Raw genomic sequence first — 22834 nt, forward strand, 5'->3', positions numbered from 1 at the left:
TACAACAGCATTCAGCAAATTCAATGAATGAGACTAATTTGACTATTTTCATTTCAGTGCACTCTTTTAAGGACAACAACTGATGCAAATCTAATTGTGGCTTTTTGTTGTCGATTATTTTTGCTACTATAAGATCCATTGGTTATTTCATTCATACAATAAAGAATTATATAGTTTTACACACCCACTTCCAGGAAGACTGCAATTAAAACCTAGTAGCCAGATCACCATCCTCTAATGCATGAAATAGTAGCTACTCCAGACTGTCCCTACATGGTCTTTAAATGTACTGCATGCAACTAGAGGAAATTCTTAAGTTTTATGAGTCTTGTATTTTGGAATTGTTTCCTTTGATACATGAAATTGAGCAATATGAGTGATACACTGCTGCTAAGCAATTTGAGTGATACACTTTTTTGTTCAATTTAGTACTTACTTCTATTGGATAGAATGGAGGGAGAGATCAAGCCAACAACAAATATTACTATTTGAGTATTTTACTTTCATGCTTAGAATACCAATTAGTTGACACTGAGAACTAAAGTTTCCAAAAAATAAATATTAGTTTTTCTAGAATATTCTTGTGTTCGTTTTTCTTTTTAAAACAAAGCACCACATAAAATTTAGTATTTTTTTTATTTATTTTTTTTTTACATTTTGATTTGTTTCATTCCTTTTTTTCCTTAATTTAGATCTCTCCTATCTCCTAGAAGCCTTATGAACTAAAATAAAATAAACCTCCCCTCCAAGGCAACTACACATTTTTAACTAAAATTTGCACATTTGACTTAGTTCCAAGTTCATGTTCCCTTTTTCCCTAAGTTAGTTAACAAAAACGTGTGGGAGTTTTGTCAGAGTGAGTATATATTCATAATCATAAAATGGAGGAAAAGAGACAAGAGAAAAAGATAGAAAAAAAGAAAGAAGGAAAGAAGATGACAATTACTGCAGATGGATTAAAAATATATGCCAACTGGTTACCAGCCTTTTTCGGGTTTATTTCCAGATTTCAGTTCAGAAATCACATGGTAAAAAGGTAGATTCTTACATTTATGTTTGACTGGGAATTTGGTACGATGTTGAACACCACTGCTGTCACTGACTTCAATGAAAACAGACCATTAATGTTATGAAACTTCTCCGCAAGAGCATGTTACATGTTTGGTTAAAAATAAACAGTGGTTTTTCTTGTTTCTGCAAGAGGGGAATTAGTCCCACAGTTTTTGTTCCTTCAAAGTAAGATAAGTTAACAATTTCAGATGGTATAGATCATCTAGTCAGACAGGATGAACAGTAAGGGTAAAAGAGAGAGAACATTTATAGTCTAACAAAAACATTTGTGAAAGTTTATGACAGAAATAGAGAATACACCTTTAGTTCTCAACAACTCGTGAAAAGTAAATTAATTTGAGATTAACTCAAAACATACATTGCAGCAATTCTGCATTGTCCTTCCTCATTTGTTGCTTAGAAAGGATATTCCTGCAATTACTATCCAGAATCCTCTACTCTGAGGACTCCTTATTTTGTTGGGTAAGTCATTTTTGATGAGAAGCATCCATTGCCTCCATCCTCCTGTTAACCAGCAAGAGCCCCCAATGCCCAGGAAGATAAAAGTGGCATCTGAATGTTGCATAGGCTTCATGCTGGCCATTCTCATGCAAAATCAGTAACAAGTTTCATATACCATATTAAAGTAGCAGATCAGGGCCATTCTAGATTTGGGGAAATTTCCTTGAAAAATAAAGTAGTAAAGATCAAAATCCATAAAAACTTCTTTATCTCAGTTAACACAGAGGTGTTATACTGTTGTGAGGAACACTATCAAAATTCCAATCTTTTAGGTCTTCCCTTACAAAATGCAGTTCTGTGCACAAGCTGACAGACATATTTTGCTTTTTTTTCTGGAGTTTATCAGTATAACCTGTGCATTCATACCCAACATCTTTCTAAGAACAAAACTCTAAAAATAAATAAAGTTGCTACAATAGTGTTAAAATAGAAACAAACAAACAAACCCCAACAAACCAACAAGATCTAGGATACCAAATTCTGTATACATGCAATTTAAATCCATTTAGTTGCTCTTTATGGAATACATTTATATCACGTTGTGCATTTCCAGTGGCATTTTGAGAAATACAATTTTCAATCAACTTTGAGAAGCGCTGGTTTTCACTGTATTTTCAAAGAAAACAAACATTTTAAGTATAAATCAGAAGACAATCACAATACCTTGCCTGAGCAAGGAGTCTGCTTCCAATGAAATTAAATCTTCACTTTCCATTAAGGTTTTTTTTTTTTCTTCTTCTTCCCAGTGAATTGGAATACATACATTTTAATTTGATTATACCAAAACTTGCTCATATTAAAGTTGTACTGTGAAATGACTTCACCATAGTTAGACTCCACTGAGTGTGATGAGCCAAGAACTTGTCACATTCTGAATATAACATACATGGAATATGCTATCTATATATAATCACTAGGAGGATAATCTCTGAGCAGATTTTCTCTGGTAAATCTTGTTGCTACCAGAGCTGCTTGACTTGTTGAAAGGACAATATACACAGCAGGTAGAGTGGTCACCCACAAATGCTCCTCACTTTCACCAAAGAAAAGATACAAAGATTTAATCAAAATTTCTTACCCTGATTTTATTTCTGCGGGTGGAGAAATTTCAGTAGTGTTAAAATCAGGAAGCCTTTGGATATCCGCAACGAAGAATTGCACTGTTGGATTTTTAGCTCCTGCCTAAAATAAAATTTTTCATTGTAATTTCAAAGAAAGAATATTCCTGGGGAAAAAAAAAGACTGAAATTATAGATGAAGAAATCACTACAGACAGTCAGGTAGAACCAGCTACCTTCAGACACACAAGAAGACAAGTTCCTAAATGCAATTCTTATGATTCATACATAAATTACCTTTAAAAAAGTGTTAGCTATGTATTTCTAGATGTGAAAGCCTACATATATAAACATCCATAAGCTTTCCTCTACCCGCAGCAGTATTTGACCATATCTTGCCTCAGATGCTACACAGTCTCTAGGAGTGAATCAAATACAATGCTAACAGGGAGCAAAGTGATTCTTCATGGAAACTAACACCTTGCCTTAACTGATAGTATAACAGCTGCCTATAATGTAATCAAAGCTGTGGCTGCCACATGGACCCTGTTGTTTTTAATGTAGCACCAATAGGTACTAATAGCAAAATTACTGTGTCACAAAGGACTTCTCTAGATCTAGAAATTGAAGCTAGCCAGCTAAATCCTCATAGTAACAGTTAAGTAGCTGTAGCTCACCCAGAAATAAGCAATACTCCAAACAGGAAGGTCTGCAATAAAAGGTGCTATTTAAATTGGCAGTTCACTCCACACCTGCTACACCTATGCCTCTTCACAGGTGGCATGCTCAGGGCACAGTCCCTGATCTTACTGCAGCGAGCCCAGCTGCTTACTGTAACCACCAGTGAGACCCTGAGCCTCCAAGGAGATAGGCAAAGGCAATGTGATCATGGAGATCAGGGAAGGGTAGGGAGTGACCTAGCACAGCTGCTGCAAAGAAAGCTGAATTCAGCACAAAGGGGACTGGAGGTTGGCTTTCACTCCATGTAAGCAGCTTTGTCAGTTGCAGTCAGCTGGCTCTACCAGTTGTTCTGCCCCAGCTTATCAAGAACACAAGCATTTTCCTGAGCTGGCCAGACCGGCATAGGGGGAGATACATATATATGTCTGTCCAACACAGAAAATAAAAACCAAAACAATGAACAAAAAGATGGGCATAAGCTAGTTTTAAACAATGAATTACTTCAAGGCAAATGGGGATGATCAGCATTCCAGCAGTGAACTTACTGTGGAGACCAGTATTAAGAATCCCATTTATATTGTGATTCAGAGGTACATTGCAATTGTTGTACTCAAAGTGTAATTTGTACTTGCACACTGTCTTAAATCTATTGCTGTATCACTCTACTAAATCAAAACCCCAGGTAGATTCAAATAACTTCAATAGCTAAATCTAGGGAAAATGTGAAATAAACATTTAATCCTCCCTATGTGGAATGTCTGAAAGGACCTGTTGGCAGCACGCTGTACCTGACATTCACACTATTTATCCCAGTGCCATGAGCAGCAGGCACATGTGGAGGGAAGAAGGACCTGTATGCACTGACATTCTCACTGCAGCAAAAATTGAAAAAGCTTTGGGGTGGACAAAGGAATTATGTCAGCGTTTTCTTCCCCTTCCCAATGTAGGAAGGGGAATTACTAAGAATTACTCCATTGTTTGAAGAAGATTCCATTTACACAAGCACAATACAGTGCACAAGCCTAATACAATGTGTGTATGCCAAATGCTTTTACTAAAGTGCTCTTTTTATCTCAACATCTACTTGTCACCTCTCAAAACTTCTGTGATGAAAAAGAAAAACTTTTTTCTTTCCTTTCCCCTAGAGATAATAAATACTTTAACATTGCCAGATGCTGTTGATTTCAGAAAGAGTAATCACAGCAAGCTGTTGAGGAGAGACAGACAATATTTTCATTAGCAGAAACTGATTAAATGAGACTACTCCCTTAATGAAACTGCAGAACAACCATGTTAAATAAATAACACAGACCTTGGGATAAGGGATTCTAATGGTCTTAGGATACTGCAATGTGTCTTCAGAATAAAAGGAATACTCAATAACAGGAACTTCTGTGTCATTAAATGCTGCGTATGCCACAAAATTGCCATTTGGAGACCACCACAGAGCAGAATGGCTGCCAAACATTTCCTCTGAAAGAGATGCAAAAGTTATATAAGAGCCAATTTATCAATTATATGATATCTTATATTCTTATTAAATTTTTAATAAGGTTTGTTTTTTGTTTGGTTTTTTTTTGAAGTTAATACATCAAAGCAGAGGCTGCTTACTGGATTACAGGTAGTATTTGCCTGTATTCCTACAGTGGCAGGGAAGGACGCTGAGACGACCAGAAGAACACACCTTATAAACACATGGCTGAAAGGATGGTGCAAAAGTAAGAATTTTGGGTTCTTTGATCATGGGGCGGTCTACTCGGCTCCTGGCCTGGGGTCTGCTGATGGGTCTCACCTGTCTCGAAGGGGGAAACGGATCCTTGCCCAAGAGCTGGCAGGACTTGTAGAGAGGGCTTTAAACTAGATATGAAGGGGGTAGGGGATAAAACCAGGCCTGCTAGAGATGAGCCTGGGGGAGCGGCAATGGGATTAGGGATGAGGCGAGGGGCTCGGCTGAAGTGCATCTACACCAATGCACGCAGCATGGGCAACAAACAAGAAGAGTTGGAAGCCATGGTGCGGCAGGCAAACTATGACCTAGTCGCCATTACGGAAACATGGTGGGACTGCTCCCATGACTGGAGTGCTGCAATGGATGGCTACAAGCTCTTCAGGAAGGATAGGCAAGAAAGAAGGGGTGGTGGTGTGGCTCTGTATGTTAGGGAGTGTTTTGATGTTACTGAGCTTGTGGCTGGGGATGATAAGGTTGAATCCCTATGGGTAAAGATCAGGGGAAGGGCTGACAAGGCAGATGTATTGGTGGGTGTCTGCTATAGACCGCCGAACCAGGATGAGGAGACAGATGAGGTGTTCTATGAGCAGCTGGCAGAAGCTGCGAGGTCGCCAGCCCTTGTCCTCATGGGGGACTTCAACTTCCCTGACATATGCTGGGAATTCAACGCAGCGCAGAAGAAGCAGTCTAGGAGGTTTCTGGAGTGTATAGAGGATAACTTTCTGATGCAGCTGGTGAGAGAGCCTACGAGAGGAGCTGCCCCGCTAGACCTGCTGTTCACAAACAGAGAAGGTCTGGTGGAAGATGTGGAGGTTGGGGGCTGTCTTGGACAGAGTGACCATGAGATGGTAGAGTTCTCGATTCTTGGTGGAGCCAGGAGGAAGAACAGCAAAACTGTTACCTTGGACTTCCGGAGGGCGGACTTTGAACTGTTTAGAAGACTAGTAGGGGGAGTCCCCTGGGATTCAGTCTTAGAGGGTAAAGGGGTCCAAGACAACTGGTTGCTCTTCAAGAAGGTAGTCTTACAGGCGCAGGAGCGGGCTGTCCCCCTGAGCTGCAAAATGAGCCGGCGGGGAAGGAGACCGGCGTGGATGAATAAGCAACTATTCTTGAAGCTCCGGGAGAAAAAGAGAATCTACCTCCTGTGGAAGAAGGGACGGGCAACTCAGAAAGAATACAGAGAAGTTGTTAAGATATGCAGGGAGAAAATCAGAAAGGCGAAAGCCCAGCTCGAGCTCGACCTGGCCACTGGAATAAAAAGAAACAAGAAATCCTTTTACAAATATATCAACAGTAAGAGGAGGACTAAGGAGAATCTCCATTCTTTACTGGATGAAGCCGGGAATGTGACTACTGAGGATAAAGAAAAGGCAGAGGTCCTGAATGCCTTCTTTACGTCTGTCTTTAAAGGTCAGACCAGTTATCCTCAGGATATTCCACTTTTCGACCAGGTGGTCTCGGCTGGAGACCAGACTAAACCACCCATGATTCAGAAGGAAACGGTCAGAGACCTTCTACTCCAACTGGACTGTCACAAGTCCATGGGGCCGGATGAGATTCACCCGAGAGTGCTGAGGGAACTGGCGGAGGTGATAGCCGAGCCGCTTTCCATCATCTATCAGTGCTCCTTGTTGACTGGTGAGGTACCAGAAGACTGGAGGCTTGCCAATGTGACTCCCATCTACAAGAAGGGCTGTAAGGAGGACCCGGGGAACTACAGGCCTGTTAGCCTGACCTCGGTGCCAGGGAAGGTTATGGAGCAGATTGTCTTGAGGGAGATAACGCGGCAAGTGCGGGACAACTGGAGCATCAGGTCTAGCCAGCATGGGTTCACGAAGGGTAGGTCCTGCTTGACCAACCTGATCTCCTTCTATGATCTAGTGACCCGCCTGGTGGATGAGGGAAAGGCTGTTGATGTAGTCTACCTAGACTTCAGCAAGGCCTTTGACACTGTCTCCCACAGTATTCTCCTGCAGAAGCTGGCAGCCCGTGGCTTGGACAGGTACACTCTTGGCTGGGTAAGGAACTGGCTGGAGGGTCGAGCCCAGAGAGTGGTGGTCAATGGAGCTAAATCCAGCTGGCGACCGGTCACGAGTGGTGTTCCCCAGGGGTCGGTGCTGGGGCCTGTCCTTTTCAATATTTTTATTGATGACCTGGATGAGGGCATTGAGTGCACCCTCAGTAAGTTTGCAGATGACACCAAGTTGGCTGGAAGTGTCGATCTGCCTGGGGGTAGCGAGGCCCTACAGAGAGATCTGGACAGGCTGGAGAGCTGGGCTGAAGCCAATGGGATGAGGTTTAATAAGACCAAATGCCGGGTCCTACACTTTGGCCACAGCAACCCCAAGCAACGCTACAGGCTTGGGGTGGAATGGCTTGAAGACTGTGTAGAGGAAATGGACCTGGGGGTGTTGGTTGACGCTCGGCTAAACATGAGCCAGCAGTGTGCCCGGGTGGCCAAGAAGGCCAATGGCATTCTGGCTTGTATCAGAAGCAGTGTGACCAGCAGGAGTAGGGAAGTAATTGTTCCCCTGTACTCAGCTCTGGTGAGGCCGCACCTTGAGTATTGTGTCCAGTTCTGGGCCCCTCACTGCAAGAAAGACATTGAGGCCCTGGAGCGTGTTCAAAGAAGGGCAACAAAGCTGGTGAGGGGTCTGGAGCACAGGCCTTATGAGGAGCGGCTGAGGGAGCTGGGATTGTTCAGTCTGGAGAAGAGGAGGCTCAGGGGAGACCTTATTGCTCTCTATAACTACCTGAAGGGAGGTTGTAGCGAGCTGGGGGTCGGCCTCTTCTCTCGTGTAACTGGTGATAGGACTAGAGGGAATGGTTTCAAGCTTCGCCAGGGAAGATTCAGGCTGGATATTAGGAAATACTACTTCTCTGAAAGGGTGGTCAGGCACTGGAATGGGCTGCCCAGGGAGGTGGTGGAGTCACCGACCCTGGAGGTGTTCAAAGAACGTTTGGATGTTGTGTTGAGGGATATGGTTTAATGAGAACCATTGGTGACAGGTGGATGGTTGGACTGGATGATCTTATAGGTCGTTTCCAACCTTAGTGATTCTGTGATTCTGTGATTCTGTGATTCTGTGATTTCTGAAATGAGAGAAAGATTGGTGCTCATGATCTATCATAGGAAGATAAAACTAATTTCTGTTCCTAGATACCTACGCTGACCAGGCATAAAGCCCAGATAAGGATAAATACTTCTGCTAAAAATGCAGATCTGCATTAATTTTTAATATTTCAGTATAAGAAATTAGATAAAATTATTTTAATAAAATCTACAGTAAGAACCCCAAATTTTTACATTAAAATGCGAAGAAAAATGTGCTCGATATACTTACCTTCATAAACCCAATCTGGTATTCCATTGAAAATTTTATTTTCTTCTCCATTGCTAGTGATTTGCACAGGTGCTGCTGTTGGTGAAGCTTTTATATAAATATTATTATTCCAAACATATGCCTGCAAAATATTATTATGATGACTATTAGAGTAAATGCTGTTTCCTCTTTATGCCACATTTAGTGACCTATTTACATTTACTACTGATGATAAAAATAGTCCTTCAAATTCGCACTTGTCCAAACGTCACTGATACTCAAACATGAATTACTAGTACAAATCAAGAGTAACAAACTGAATTTAAGCTGAGATGCCAAAAAGAAAAAAAAATTCAACCCTCAGAACAGTTGTTTTAAATGACATTATTATTGCCATTATTTTTCCTTTGAAATACAAGTTTATTTTAGAAGTTGTTTGTTTGTGTTTTTTTTTTTAACTCATTTGTCCCTCAAAGAATATTGAGAATATCTTGATAAAACCTTGATAAAAGTCTTGATATTGCTAACAGATCTCCAAAGATAATGTATTTCTGAGTAAAATGTCTTTGTTTTTTTCCCCCTTACTGACTGAATAGCACAGTTTTATTCCAGAGCTTCTCTCTGAGATGTAGCAATTTCTTTTCAACATCCTTTGCCTCTGTTGCTGGGCTCCATAATCCACGACAATGAATAAGAATATTTAAACACCACATACTAGTGTGATTGCTCTTTAGGTCAGATCCAAAACAGCCTTGCAAACACAGTAGCTATCAAAGCTGTCATGGATGAGGGAGGAGAAAAGGAAAATAAGAATAATGTGAAAGAGTACACAAGATGATTTTGATCCTCTAATCCCTGTTAAATTCATCCTTAAATAAAACGTCATTGTTCTTATTAAGAGATAAAAACCACGGTGTGAATGTGTAGAAAGCTGTAATGATATTACCTTTGAAAGAGATGAGCTACTGTTTGCTACTGTAAAAATACTAAGTTCCTGTGCAACATACTGGGACCATACTGCTTTCAGGAATGTCTTTTCAGCAAAGAACAGAACATAACACATGGAGGAATGTTTAAGTATTTCCAACAGCCGTTTTGGAAACTAGTTCAGGTATTTTACCTGGAAGTAGGAAAGCCCCCAAACCCCTAGGACATAGTTAACATGAGCTTCTCTGTCATGGCTACGGAAGTGGCTGTATAAGTTTAGATTATCTTTACTAACCAGTTTGTGACCGATGGGTGACCATGATATATATTGCGTGTCATTAGGTAGTAGTGCATCAACTAAGATGGAACTGGAAATAAAGAAACAAAGATACAATTAAGACAAATCAGTAAAACGCCACTTCATTGCAAAATACTATTAAAATTACATCTTGTGCATAATTCACTAACCTTGTATTGAAATCATAGATGTGATATGAAGCTGTGTAGGAATGCCTCCACAACTGCAAGAGAATTAGTTTAATATTAAGAAAACAAAAATGTCAACAGGACCCAAATCTCTTACATCTTCAATTACCACTGAAACTTCTGAAATCCTCTTCACACTTTTGCTTGAGATAGATGTAACACAATGAACCTATAAGGGCAGTAATTTTCTGTACTTTTTAAAGGAAAACTGAAGAGATACTGTCCTTCTGTGGTCATCACTTAGTTACTATGACAGAAGCCAATGACAGACCAAGGACACAGATACAGAGGCCAGAGATTCTGCAGATTTTCAGAAATCCTTGAAACTTTATGGCAAGACTATCACAGGTATGTAGAGTTAATCCTTCTCTTTCTGCCTTACTGGCACAACTGTTTTCTGCCTCCTTTTCCATGGTGTATTATTTAACTTGGCATTCTATTTTTCAGTAGTGCTCTCAAGTTCCAGCACTGTTTCTGTAGCAGTTCCTCTAGTTCCAGGATTCATATTCTCACCCATATTGTCACAGAAATAAAACTTATTTCTCAGAAACCTTCCTCTTGAAACCTACACCACTGTGGGCACTTATTGAAAGAAAGATGTCATTTAGATGTGCTCACCATGAGGAGCTGAAGAAGTTTGTTTTAACCCATCTTGTTGATATGCTATAACAGTGTTACCTTCTATGGTAGTTCTTGAAGATTTGTATGAAGCTATGAGGATATAAAACAATATCTTAGTACTACACAACCAGATGGCTATTATATAAGAAGCGTCCACATCTTCGTGATTCATTTTGTTACTCTGTTTTCTTGTGATTAAGATTAATAACAACATAACTTTCAATCATACTACTATATAAAGGTTAAAAGACTGTTTCAGCATTAAAGTAAAGTTAAATCTTATGACTACAGCAAATAAAATAGCATAGAATAATAAATCACAAGTGGAGGGGATTAGCTGGAAAAGTATAAAATTTTTTATTACCGGTAATAATGCAGTGAAAAGAATCTATTCTGAACAATTTAGAAAGACAGAAAGTAAATGGCCTAGCTGTACCCAGCAAAGAAGCTTAAACTGTAGAAAAGTCGTGACTGACATGTGGTGACTGGACTGCAGCTGGAACACTGTGACAGGTGTTCTTGGATTGCATTGCCAGAACATGTAGAGGGAGCTCAGTAACATGGCCTTTGAGTATTTGTATACAGACCCTTTTACAAACAAAACATGCAGATCTCTCCAGTAATAAAAACAAAACGGAAAAAACAACAACGAAATTACTAGCTCCTCAGTGCACACACTGCAGGACAAGTTATCACCTCCATTAGGTTTCTGTTCTCTCCTCTGGAGGCACGCAGGGCCAGGGATTCTTGCTAACTGACATACATGTGGGTTGACCTTTGTTACTTTATTCAGCACCAAGCCAAGATGATACACTTATGCTGGGGGTTTTCCACATACTTGCTGAGAGCAGCAAACAAGGACACCTGAGCCCATACCATGTGCAAGAGGACAGCCTGTAACCACACAGGACTTTTCATTCACCTCAGATATCCATTTTATTCTTCTAAACAATTCTCTCAAACTCTTTCAGCGTCTGCAACCTCTACTTCCAACAGTATCTTCTTGCTCAATTATTTCCAAACCTTTACTTCCCAGTTTCATTCTCAAACAATTAAGTGCATTTGTACCTTTTCATACTTGTACTGCAGAAGAGCAAACCTCTGGTCAGGGGACAATATAGCTGTTGTTGCCTCATGTATGCTCTGTCAATAAGAGAAAAAGAGAACATGTTAAGCACTGATTCCAGAGAAATGTTCAGGAAAAAAAGGTATTAAATATAAAATCTTTCTCTAAGATTGCACATATTATATATAAGTCAACGTACTATTGTTGTATTTAACAAGACTACTGAGGATGATCCAGTTTCAGCATCGAAACGTAGAATGTTCCCATTAGGTGTTTCATGTAGATATTGATTTCCTAAAAGAGCAAGAGAGATGACAGTAAACAGTAAGTAAAATGCACATCACTCACTTCTTTCTCCCCTATTTCTTGAAGCAGGAAATAAAATTAAAAATTCTGGTCAATATTCTGTTTCCAGCTTTTGTAATTAAAGGATACTTATAACACTGTTAACAAAATTGGACTCACACCTTCAACATTCTAGCACCTTTTTCTCTTAGGGTGCTTCTAGCAATAGGAGAACATAGTTTGCCACAAGCACTAACACATATCTACAGAAAAGAAATCACAACTCTTTGAGCTATGCACCATTTTGTAATAACACTATTTAAGTATTTAACATATTTTCAGGATATATTAGTCATCTCTGAGTATTGTGTATTTATAGTAGTACATTTTCTTTATACACATGCTATGTGTAAAAATAAATTACCTGAAATCCATTGCAAATTATGTGTTTTGTACACATAGTCATTGTTCAAGTAATTCTCTAGGGTATATGTTCTTCGTGAATCAGAGTCAGGGGTACTTTCTGGAAGAAAGAGAAAGAAGAGATTTTGATGCTATTACAACATTTTCCACCACATCTTAATAGTCAGGTTAAGAAGCTAAGTGTCTTTTGCTACTGGCAACTGATGTGCTTTATCTAACCAGCTATAAACTGCCAGCAGGAAGAAAGCACAAAAAAATATCCAACAGTCCAACAGTCAGAAAGGAAAAGGATCACAGTGCTACCTGGTTTTCCACCAAGTTATCAAAGTATCATAATGTCTGCTATGACATTAGTATTTTGATTGCAAAATTAAAACCATGTACCTGATCTACTATGAAAAGACTAAGTGAAACTGAACCTAGGTAAATTTATGAGATTGATCATGAGCAACAGTGTGACACTGCCAACATCTATGAAAATATTTCTTTTTTACTGGTTGCAGTGCCCTAACAACTTTTTCCAAGGTATAAAAGGTTTCAGCAGTACATTATACACATATACACACAAAAACATATATATTGAAATTGAGGTGTGCAGTTCTCTCCCTGATTTTCTTCAGCCTTTTTAAAATGAACAAGCCAACACCAAAAACCACCCTCATATAATCTACACATTGAAGAAGGAAAGCAGTTTTTATTTCAACTTTTTTTTTTTTTACTTTTTTTTTTTCTTTTTCTTTTTTTTCCCCCCAGATATTAGCAGAACAAATAAAAAATCCAGGATATAAACAATTGATAAAAACAATCCAATACAGGGGTTTAGATGATCATTTGAGATAATAACCTGCCACCATCAATTCTGAGCTTTCCAGTCTTTTCAGATACTTTTAAACACACAGCCTCTTTTAATATGCTGTAGAAGAAAAAGAGTACAAGGGAGTGAGAACAAAAAAAAGCCCACCTCTCAAGATTGCTGCGGGGAATCTTTCTGCAAGTTGAAAAAGTGTGACATATGGAACATGACAGGAAGACATTTATATTAGCCACTATGGTTTTATTCTTATTTCCAAACAATAAATACGTTACTTATATACAGCACAGACTGGAGAGCCATTGCTGTAGTGAAAGTCGAGAGCCTTAACAGCCAAAGCTTTTAGTCTAACAAAGATTAAGACAATTACTTGCTCAGTTCCATCTGAGATTTGGCTATTCTGAAAAGTGTCACAAGTCTAGATGTTTCCAGAAGAATATTAATTTCTCAGGTTAATTATTTTATATTAACTGAATATTTAATTTGACGGATTATGAACAAGTGTGTATTTGATATTCATGCACAGTTGTCTAGTTGGGAATATCACTTCTCTCCTTCCTAATTGAGTAAGTGTCACTTTCAATTAGAGGGACTTCAGAAAGCAATGAAATTCTCTCTTGGAAAAGGAGGAGCAATTTAAGACAGGTGGCTGATGAACAGGTTTAGGGATTTTTCCAAACTGCTGAATGTTTTTCCCCCCTGGTGACATACATATTTTGCGAAGGTCTCATTACTAAAAATCAGGCCACCATTAAGATTTTTTGGCTGTGTGTAAAATTAAAATTTCATTTTCTGTCAACACCTTCCACATAGTAACTGAATATGAAACGCCAAGCTGTGCGGGTATAGTCATCAAAGTTTTAGTTGGAATATTTTCTTAGTTTGTGAAATAGAGCACTACCGCTATGTTTTTACTGCATGTATCTCATTCTGCATTTTGCTTCTTTTGGTTTAGACTCCATTTAAAAAAACAAAACAAAACCAAACCTTCTACCCCCCAAAAAGCATCAAGTGGGCTTGTATTTTTACAAAATGAATTAGTTGTTAACATTCAAAAACATTTTAGTGGCTTTGAAGATTGTAGGCTAGAATATATTCACATTTTAGCAAAATGGCTTCTTTCTCTCAAATTCCTCAGAGAGATTGTGAAAGCTGAATTTTCTCTCGTCTCTATTTTTTTCTATTTTTCTTTCTTTCCAGACAGGGACTGTTTTTCTAAGTTCCAAATGACTCGCTCTTTCTATCTACCCTTTACTCCCCCTGAGCAGCACATGCATATTTACCACTGTCATAGTGATATATTAGAAATATGTACATCATAATACCTGTTACAACAACAAAAATTTAAGTAAAGCATTCTAGAGAGAAGGCTATTAACCATTTATGTAAGGAATATTCATACAAAATTGATAAATAGAATTCTTTCAATTTCAGTGTTTTTCTTAGTTTTTTGTTTGTTTGTTTTTTGTAAACATGTATCATCTTCTCAAAAGAAAGATTGAGTTTGTTTCTGTAGGTATAAGGAGTAAAGGAAATAAAAATTCAACTGTTGTGTGAAGTTTGTGCTTCAAATAATCATATCCAAAATTAAAATTGTTAAAATTACTTTTGGTGAATGCATTGTTTAAATTTCTATATACAATGCAAAAGAGCAAGAAAGGATGTAATCAGCTCAAAAGCAAAGGAAACCTGTAAAGCTACTAATAATGGAAACTTTACTACACATTCAGAAGAGAAGCCTGATGCCCAACATCCAAGAGAAAGCCAGCAGGTAAAAACAGTGACATCAGCCAGGACATTTACAGCAGTCATATTCAAACTAAAAGACAGTTTGTTCAGACAGTATACAGTATATTTTCAATGGCCTGATTAACCTACCGTATCTCCCTTACAATTTTTTAGAGAATTTCACTTGTGACTTTGAGTAAAGAAATTTGAAGTTAGTAGAATTAACTACCATTCACAGGTTACATATTGTCCTTTTAAAAACAGACAAAATAAGATTCTCATCTAAACCTTAATTTCTTAACATAGACTCAAAGAGATTCTACTTCAAAGATATAATTCTAATCCATAGATTAAAATTCACTTAGTTATTTTCTTGCTTCCTCACTAAACATCCTTAAGCCTAACGCCTTCCAAAAATTGTGATAATAAAAGATTTCCTATTCCCAAGAAAACTGGGACAGATTACAGCTGCCATATTCATTCATCTTGTGGCATAGGTCTTCAAATATGAGAGCTGCATATCAGCCAGACACCTTCATATTTTTAAGCATCCTTTTCAGTTGCAAGCAAGGTGTTGACATAGGCAATAGATACTCCTCCACACCATCCAGTCACAAATCTGCTTAGCATAGGACAGATCACAGATAGGATAAACAGGGTAAGTGTTGATATGTAACCATTCCCAAAAGAACAATGAGAGCTATTTGGAGGCTTTCATTTCACCTTCTTTTCAGTTATACATTAACAAAACTGTCAGGAAGATATGCAACCTCATCTCTTTTGAGTCCTTGAACCAAGAAGCTGTCTCAGCAAACCCAATGATCTTCATTATGAAATCCAGGATGACAAGAAGTCATTGGACTTTTGCAGCCAATAACCCTTATCTTTACTTGTGTTAGCTTTTTCCCAGCCACTATTAATACCTAACTCATCAGTCAGGTGTCAAACTCACCAAGTCCTCTCAGGCGCCTCAAGTTTATTAACCTTCCCAGAACCTGCTATGTTTTTCCGACCAAAGGAGTGGACACATTACTTTTAACAGAGCACAGGAGACAAGCACATTATCACCTAACAATTACATTTCATCTCATTTTGTCAATATTTTACCCTGGGGGAGTTAAATCTCCAGTACAGGAACCTGGTTTTAGACCAGACTGTTGTACAGCTCTCCACACTGTAAGATTGTTTGTGGCTTGCTCCTTAGGGCAGCAGTCTGCTAAATATAACATTTTCTCCTTTCTACTCAGCACTGGCTTCTCTTCCTTCCACTCCTGGCCTTCCAGAGCCATAATGACAATCACTGCTAGAGAAGAGGAAATGCTGTACAACCACTGGATGTTTTGAACTGCCTTTTGTATGGAAAGTTATAGAAGGAAAAAATGGAAGAAGCAAAAGTAAATGGAAAAATGATTTGTGAGCAGACAAACCATGTTTTTAAATAAATACTCATGCCTTGCAAGTTGTTATAACAGTTGTTATTACATTCACCTCTTAAAGAGCTCCACAAAGCATAACAATGCCTTCATCATCTGACTTCAAATTTGAATTCTGGGTCTCTTTTGGGATTAAACTCTTTGAGGTAAGGTTGTAAAAATACAGGGGCTACTTCAAAAGTAACTTCCTATTTTATTATGTAGGTCCATGATGTCAGAGGGAGATGGTTGTGGTATGGTGAGAAGTTTCAACCACTACTGCCAATATTCCATTGCATTTTGTTGCTGTGTGACAGATGGCAGCAGAAGGGTGGTCTGACAAAATGGCACCTGACAGGGAAATGCGTATGAAGTAAAGGTGTTTTCCAAACAGTGGATGTAATGCAGTGAGGTGGTGGGTGTTGCGTTTCAGTAGTTCGATGTGAAAGACAAGTCATGTTCCAATGGCCATGAACAGCTGTTTCCCTATGAAATGAAGAACTCTTGTTCACTATTGGCAGAAACGCAAAACTAATGGTGATAATTGTGATGATAAACGATGTTTGTAGCTGAGAATTTGCTCTATCAATGAGCATTATTGTGCTCTTTGTATCTGTTGTGGTTTCCATGGAAATAAATAGGAGGCATTACATTTGGAATGACCTATGAACACAAAGCATGGAATTTTGTACTACCACTGCTGAGGAGCTGTCTATCAAGCTGAAGAGCAACAGAAAGGATGCAATTTTGTTATTTGCCATTTGCTGAACTGGGGCAAGAGAAGAAACAGAAATAACCTTTCCCTTCTGAGGCCTAGACAATGAGCCTGACTTCCTCTGTAGTGGCAAAATTTCAAGTCCTTTTATAACACTTAAGTCCATTTATCTAACTAATTTTGCATTGCATGACTACTAAACTTATGAAATTGCAGTACACTGAGGAGCATGGCAGGGAGAAGGCCAACAGTAAGAAATTCAAACCCAGTATATTTATGTATGTGAATAATAATTTTCACCTTCTGCAAAATGCTTGAACCATTGGGATGAAATAAAGATTTGGTAACAATTACAATTGCTTTTATGAGAGCTGACTTTGATTTCACATTGTCAGTTACGTGAGTCGCTGGACTTCCTCCCAGTTTTGCCTCTTTTCATTCTGAACTCAGTCCAGTCCCTGTACTGGCCCAGAAGACATCCTCAGCTGACTTACATGACCTTAGTTTGTGCATAAGGGCAACACAATCAAACTGCCAGAGACTAAGTGTTCTCACCTGTGAAGAGCTAATTATAAGTACACCACCTGTATACTCTCAGCTAACAGAAAACATTGGTTTAACACCCTTCAGTCAAAAATTCAAAGTTCTTGAACTTGCTTTAGTTAGAGTTGTTATTCAGATATTAAAACTAGCCTGATTTGGGAAGTCAGAACTTCAAGTTTGCAAACCAGGACCTGTCCTTCTCTGTATCTACTTCATCCTTATTTTATTACCTAGGTGCTCTAGTCATCCATTAATTTAAGCCATGTGTAAGACATGCATTCACACTGCTCATTCACAATAGACAAAGCAACACAAGCCAGGGTTAGTGATATTTTGTAATTCATGCAGCAGAAGTGATTTTTCAATATATATATTTTTTTCTTTTCTTTTACTATAAAACTGAATGATCAACTCTAAATTGCTGCCACTTCTCTTGCAAAAGGATTCCTACAGTCTATGAAAGAAGATAACCCATGATTTTCAGTAAGATATGGTACAGCATTACCTGTAGAGAAGCTACAGGTGATGAAGGTAGAGTAGCACTATTAAGTCCCATATACTAGGCACTGCATTACGATGCGCACATGCACCTGAGAAGCTATCAAGACTCTTTCTCCCACAATTCCCAACTTCTTAAACTTGAAGTCACCTCAGAAATCTGATTTTTTTAGATAAGTGGCAAAAAGCAGCCCAATCTAGCAGAATGAAGCAGCAAAATCTGGCAATAGATATTGATGCAAGCTTTAGCCCAGGTAATAAGAAACTCAGATACCCAGACTGTGAAATAGTCTGATACCCAGACTATTTTCAATTTTGTGATAGTCTTAATTACAGAAATGAACTGCAAAATATGTTAATGTAAATTATACCACGTGAACAGTATGATGACGCAAATTTTGCCTCTTTAATTGACTTAAACACTAGAACTTCCTATGCACATAAACAATTACTATGTTTAGAAAAAGAAATCAACAAATGTATCTTCTTGCTTTTGGGTAACCATTTTACAAACATAAGGCCTCCAAAGGTCTGTTCTACAAAATACTTTGTTTCCTTAGAGTTTACAGCACTGAATTGTGCAGCTCCTGACTGCACAGCTGTTAATCATAAAAACATAATGAGAGGGGTTAACCTGCAGCTCTGCCTACCAGCTGGGAGCAATGCGGTGCTGGATGAGGATTTAATGGTGTTTTAGATTAACAATTCAGAGCTGCAATATCAACCTGGAAGGTACAAATGATCAGAGTCCAAAAACGCATTCCAAATCTTCCTACTTTTCTGACCTCTCTAACAGCACAGTGTGTATAATCTCACTCAACAAACATTAATAAACCAGAAGTTGTGCAAACAAAGCAAATTAGAATACAATCTTATTTCTTCAATACACCCTAGAAGTCCCGCAATTAGCTTTTTATTGCTGTTTTGCAGATTTTCGGGAAAAAAAAATGCTGAATTTGATGACACGACTAGTAGTTCATAAATTTGCACAGCAATTAAGTGACTTTTTAATTTCTCCCCTCACAGCCCCCATCCTCCCAGATGAGGCAGCTCCCTGACGAAACACTTCCCAGTTTCAGGGGACTCGTGAGCACCAGCTCTAAAGTACGTTCAAGCACAAACTTTCAACAAAACTTTTCCCCACAAAGGGGTGAGCTTCACGGCTGCAGACCCCTCAACACCTACCAACCCCCGGCGGCTGCAGCAGTACTACCCCCACCTTCCCGGCCCCGCCGGGGACTTACCGCCGGTGAGCAGAGCCAGCGGCACGGCGATCACAGTGACGACAACGGCGACCGCCACGAGTCCCAGTAACCACTTCAGGAGGGTCTGTAAAGAGAAGTCCAGTCAGGACCGCCGCACATCACCCGAGCGGGCAGCCCAGACCCTTGCCTCTTCCTCACCCACCTTCATGCTGCAGCAGCGCGCAGAACGCGGCGTGCGGCTGCGGGCGGGGCGGAGCGGTCGCTCTGAGCGCTGGAAGCGGGGCTCGCCAACGGCCCGTCTCGAGGCGCTGCCGCCCTGCGGACACGCGGCTGGGGCGGCGCGGGTCGCTTTGCAGAGGGGCCCGGGGACGGTTACCGCCCGCAGCAAGCGAGAATCGGCACAGCTCCGCGCGACAGTTGTGCAAGATCTCGTTGTTCCAGCCGGCGCTGCAGTTTCGCGTGCTTTTTTTTTTTCTTTTTTTCTTTTTTTCACTCCCCCCCCCCACCCCCCCTTCAGTTTAAACGCGTGGGGACAAAGATGTACTTTAGAGAGGAAGGACCCTTGACACATAAATTATTTTTGAAGGAAATCAGATAACGCCCACACAGAGGTCCCTCAAGTAAAATGCCTTAAACGCTACTGGCAAAGCTCCTGATGGTTTAATAGCGGCAATATTTCGAGTTTCTGCTCTTTAAACCACTTTCTTTGACAATCAAGTCCTGGCAGTACTGATAAAATCGCAGCAAGGAAGGGTTTATATTAAGTTCTTTGGTACTGCTGTTGGTATGAAAGGGAGATGGTAGTGCAAGGCTGCAAAATGAAAGCTGAAATCAAGAACAGAAAACAGAAGTATGTGATAGGATGAAAGTTTGAGGTTTAGCTCTGAAGAAAACCCTGGTTTATCACATCAGACAATTCTGCATAACTTGCTCCGAAAGTAATGCCTTCCATTTAATTCCATGAAAACCACAACAGATCCATAATAGCATAATAACGCTATTTGATAGAGCAAATTCTCAGCTACAAAATGCTATTTTTTTCAACACAACCACCACCATTAATTATGCATTTTTACCAGCAATGAACAAAAGCCTGTGTACTGTATTTGTAAATATCTGCACAAGTGGACGTGCCCCACTGTCATTGCTGTCTCCACTGCTGAAATGCACTACCCACCACCTCACTGTGCTCACAGCCTCTGATTGGTGTGCACAAACATTCAGCAAGCATCAGTGAATATTAGTGGGGGGCATTTTTTCCACATGGAGAAATAAAATTCCACACTTTTGCTTCATACACTCTTCCATGTTGTACGCCATTTTGTTAGACTACCCCTCTGCCACCATCTGTCACATGGCAACAACATGTAATGGAATATCATTGGGAAGGTTAGTCTCTACTGCCAAATTGCCAACGTCCACCTCTGTTGTTTTGGTACAATAATAATAATAATAATAAAATAGGAGGCATTACCTTTGGAACAGACCTCATATTTCTAAGAGGAATTTTTAGTCTGTATTGGAGCAGTACAACTGCAGGAAAGTATTGGAAATGGCCTGGAGATAATAAAAGCATAAAGCACTTGTTCATTCAAAAAAAGAGCATCACCAAATAGAAAGATGTGGGATTTTTGAAAATGTTTTAAGAGGAGAATTTTAACCCCCTCAAAGTACTTATTAAGTAGTGAGGTTTGTGGTTTTGTTTCAGTTCATCTTCACTTTTTTCCATTCTATTTGCACAGCACTAGCACTTACCAGAGAAAGATGCAAGTATTTTACTGCTTCGAAAGTATAACAGAAAAGTATGTGATCCACTGAAGTAAGAGGAAGACACATGAAACCAAAGAAGATAACAAATATTCTTAGTCTTGCCTGCAAAATACTTGTTGGAGTAAAGCTGTACACTGAGCACAGCATTTAGAATTATGCTCTGTTTCATAATCTGTATCTGGAACAGAGCTAACAACTTGTTATGTTAGACACAGACATTAACGGCTGGTAGGCATGGAAAGTAATAGACATTAGCTGGATGTAAGTTTGCACTATGCTCATTTTTATATACTGCTGTCCTTGAAGGCAGTGGTTACCACTAGCTATGAAATGAGCTGGTGCCAGATATATCAGTTTGCTTTAGGAGTACTATTAGTGTGATATGTCAATGGTCCCATGCTGCTAAGCTTAAATTTACAATGTTGTATCTAACATGCTGCAAATTCACAGCTTGCTTAACACTATTTTCTGTGTATAAATGAGTCCACAGTGGACTGTTACAAAGTACAGTTACAGTTTTTCACTTTAAATTTCAAACTAGAACCACATGTATGTTGTGAGATATATGATCAGAGTTTCAGAAGTCTTACAAGCCCATCTGAATATTCAGTAACTGACCGGTGTACTGTGTTATTAGGTGCCTGAACTCACCTTATTCACAATAAAGAAAAAAACCCCACAAAAATAACCCAAAACCCTGAAGTGAACTTTCATTTTCACAGTGAACAGGAGTCAAAACACATATAATTCAGCCAAAGTGTTCTTTGTTTTCTATATTCAAAACATATAAATACTGTAGTGTAGTGCAGTTAAAGTATAATCTCAGTCTTGTGATAGAATGCATCTGAATTGTACTTAGCTTTCTGTTGGCAAGTTGCAGTTTAACAATGTATTGAGAGGTTATCTGCAAGCTGTTAGTGTTTCTCAGTGGTTATTTTAAGAAAGACCTACACTGACAAACAAATGCCTAATTTCTGCTATTTTCAGTGGGGTGGGCATACAAGTTTAAAGAACTGGAAATCTGGCTATATGCATCTAGACCAAGATGTCTAATAATCTACAGCCTTTCTGGTTCTGTTGTGCCAGGGAAGTTTGTGAGACCAGATTCTATAGTAAGAACCACATGAATTATCCATTAAGATTAGAGATAGAAGAATATGCTTTCTATTTAGTTGCAATAATAATAAGCACTGATTCTTGACAACTTTTGAGAATCTCAAATTCCTCTAGTCTGATCAAAGTACCAGAGATCACTGGTATGTAATATTTGTAATGGTGCTTCTGGGTACCCTGTCACATGGTCTTTTGTGGAGGCCTGAGACTAAAATGGGTCATTCAGGTCTTTTAAATTTATATATGTGTATATAAATAATATAAAAATAATTTCCTAGCTACTGAAGACTCTTGCCACATGTCCATAGTGCACAGCTAAGTGGCTATGTATCTCAATTATATTTTTATTTTATTTAGAGGAAAAAAGATTTAAAAAATCAAATTGAAATTAGATATTTAATTCCAATTAATTCTCTTGTTGCTCTTGAATATGCTTATATTTCCAGATACTTAGCAAATGGAATGGAATAGGAAGGATAATGTACATTTCAGTATCTAAAATGCAGTTAATGAAGAAAGTGAAATTGAGAAAACTTTTTAATATAATGACACTTGGAAGTTCTGGGTAGCGCATGTGCAGAGACGCAGAGGACTCCAAATACATGCAGAAATGATTAAAGTATGCAACTTCTGAATCCACACTTTCACAATAGAGTGAAAACGATAGAGTACCAAAACATCTCTTGGTACTATTTTCATACAACTTAAAGGAGGTAGAAGGTTCAGTTTTCTAGTAGTGAAGGAGTCAGTATGAAGTGTATAAGTGAATAAAAACAAAAGAAGTAAGTTTTTTTGCACTGTAATCTACATTTATGATGCATTTACAATGTATTTCACATAAAATGGAACCCATATCCTAACTCTTTTA

The 22834-nt window shown here is 38.9% G+C and overlaps 1 protein-coding gene across 3 annotated transcripts in view; it reads right to left on the minus strand.

Moving 5' to 3' along the window:
* DPP4 (dipeptidyl peptidase 4) overlaps nt 1-19553 on the minus strand; it is a 41565-nt gene extending 22012 nt beyond the window's left edge. For 2 of the 3 annotated variants that reach the window (XR_016468214.1, XM_090143854.1), the window contains exons 1-10: nt 19286-19553; nt 19123-19207; nt 12173-12271; nt 11663-11757; nt 11466-11540; nt 9759-9811; nt 9586-9658; nt 8385-8505; nt 4624-4784; nt 2651-2754 (exon numbers count right to left, since the gene is read on the minus strand). Coding sequence is in view for 2 of the 3 variants with exons in the window: in XM_090143854.1 (XP_089999980.1) it covers nt 2651-2754; nt 4624-4784; nt 8385-8505; nt 9586-9658; nt 9759-9811; nt 11466-11540; nt 11663-11757; nt 12173-12271; nt 19123-19207; nt 19286-19291 (872 nt within the window). In the remaining variant the exon portion in view is untranslated. The remainder of the gene's footprint in view (nt 1-2650; nt 2755-4623; nt 4785-8384; nt 8506-9585; nt 9659-9758; nt 9812-11465; nt 11541-11662; nt 11758-12172; nt 12272-19122; nt 19208-19285) is intronic. The other variant, XM_031599555.2, reaches the window with a different exon arrangement.
* Nucleotides 19554-22834: the final 3281 nt, after the last annotated feature.

Source organism: Phasianus colchicus, chromosome 7 (genome assembly GCF_987193195.1).
Source record: "Phasianus colchicus chromosome 7, bPhaCol1.hap1.1, whole genome shotgun sequence".
NCBI lineage: Eukaryota > Metazoa > Chordata > Aves > Galliformes > Phasianidae > Phasianus > Phasianus colchicus.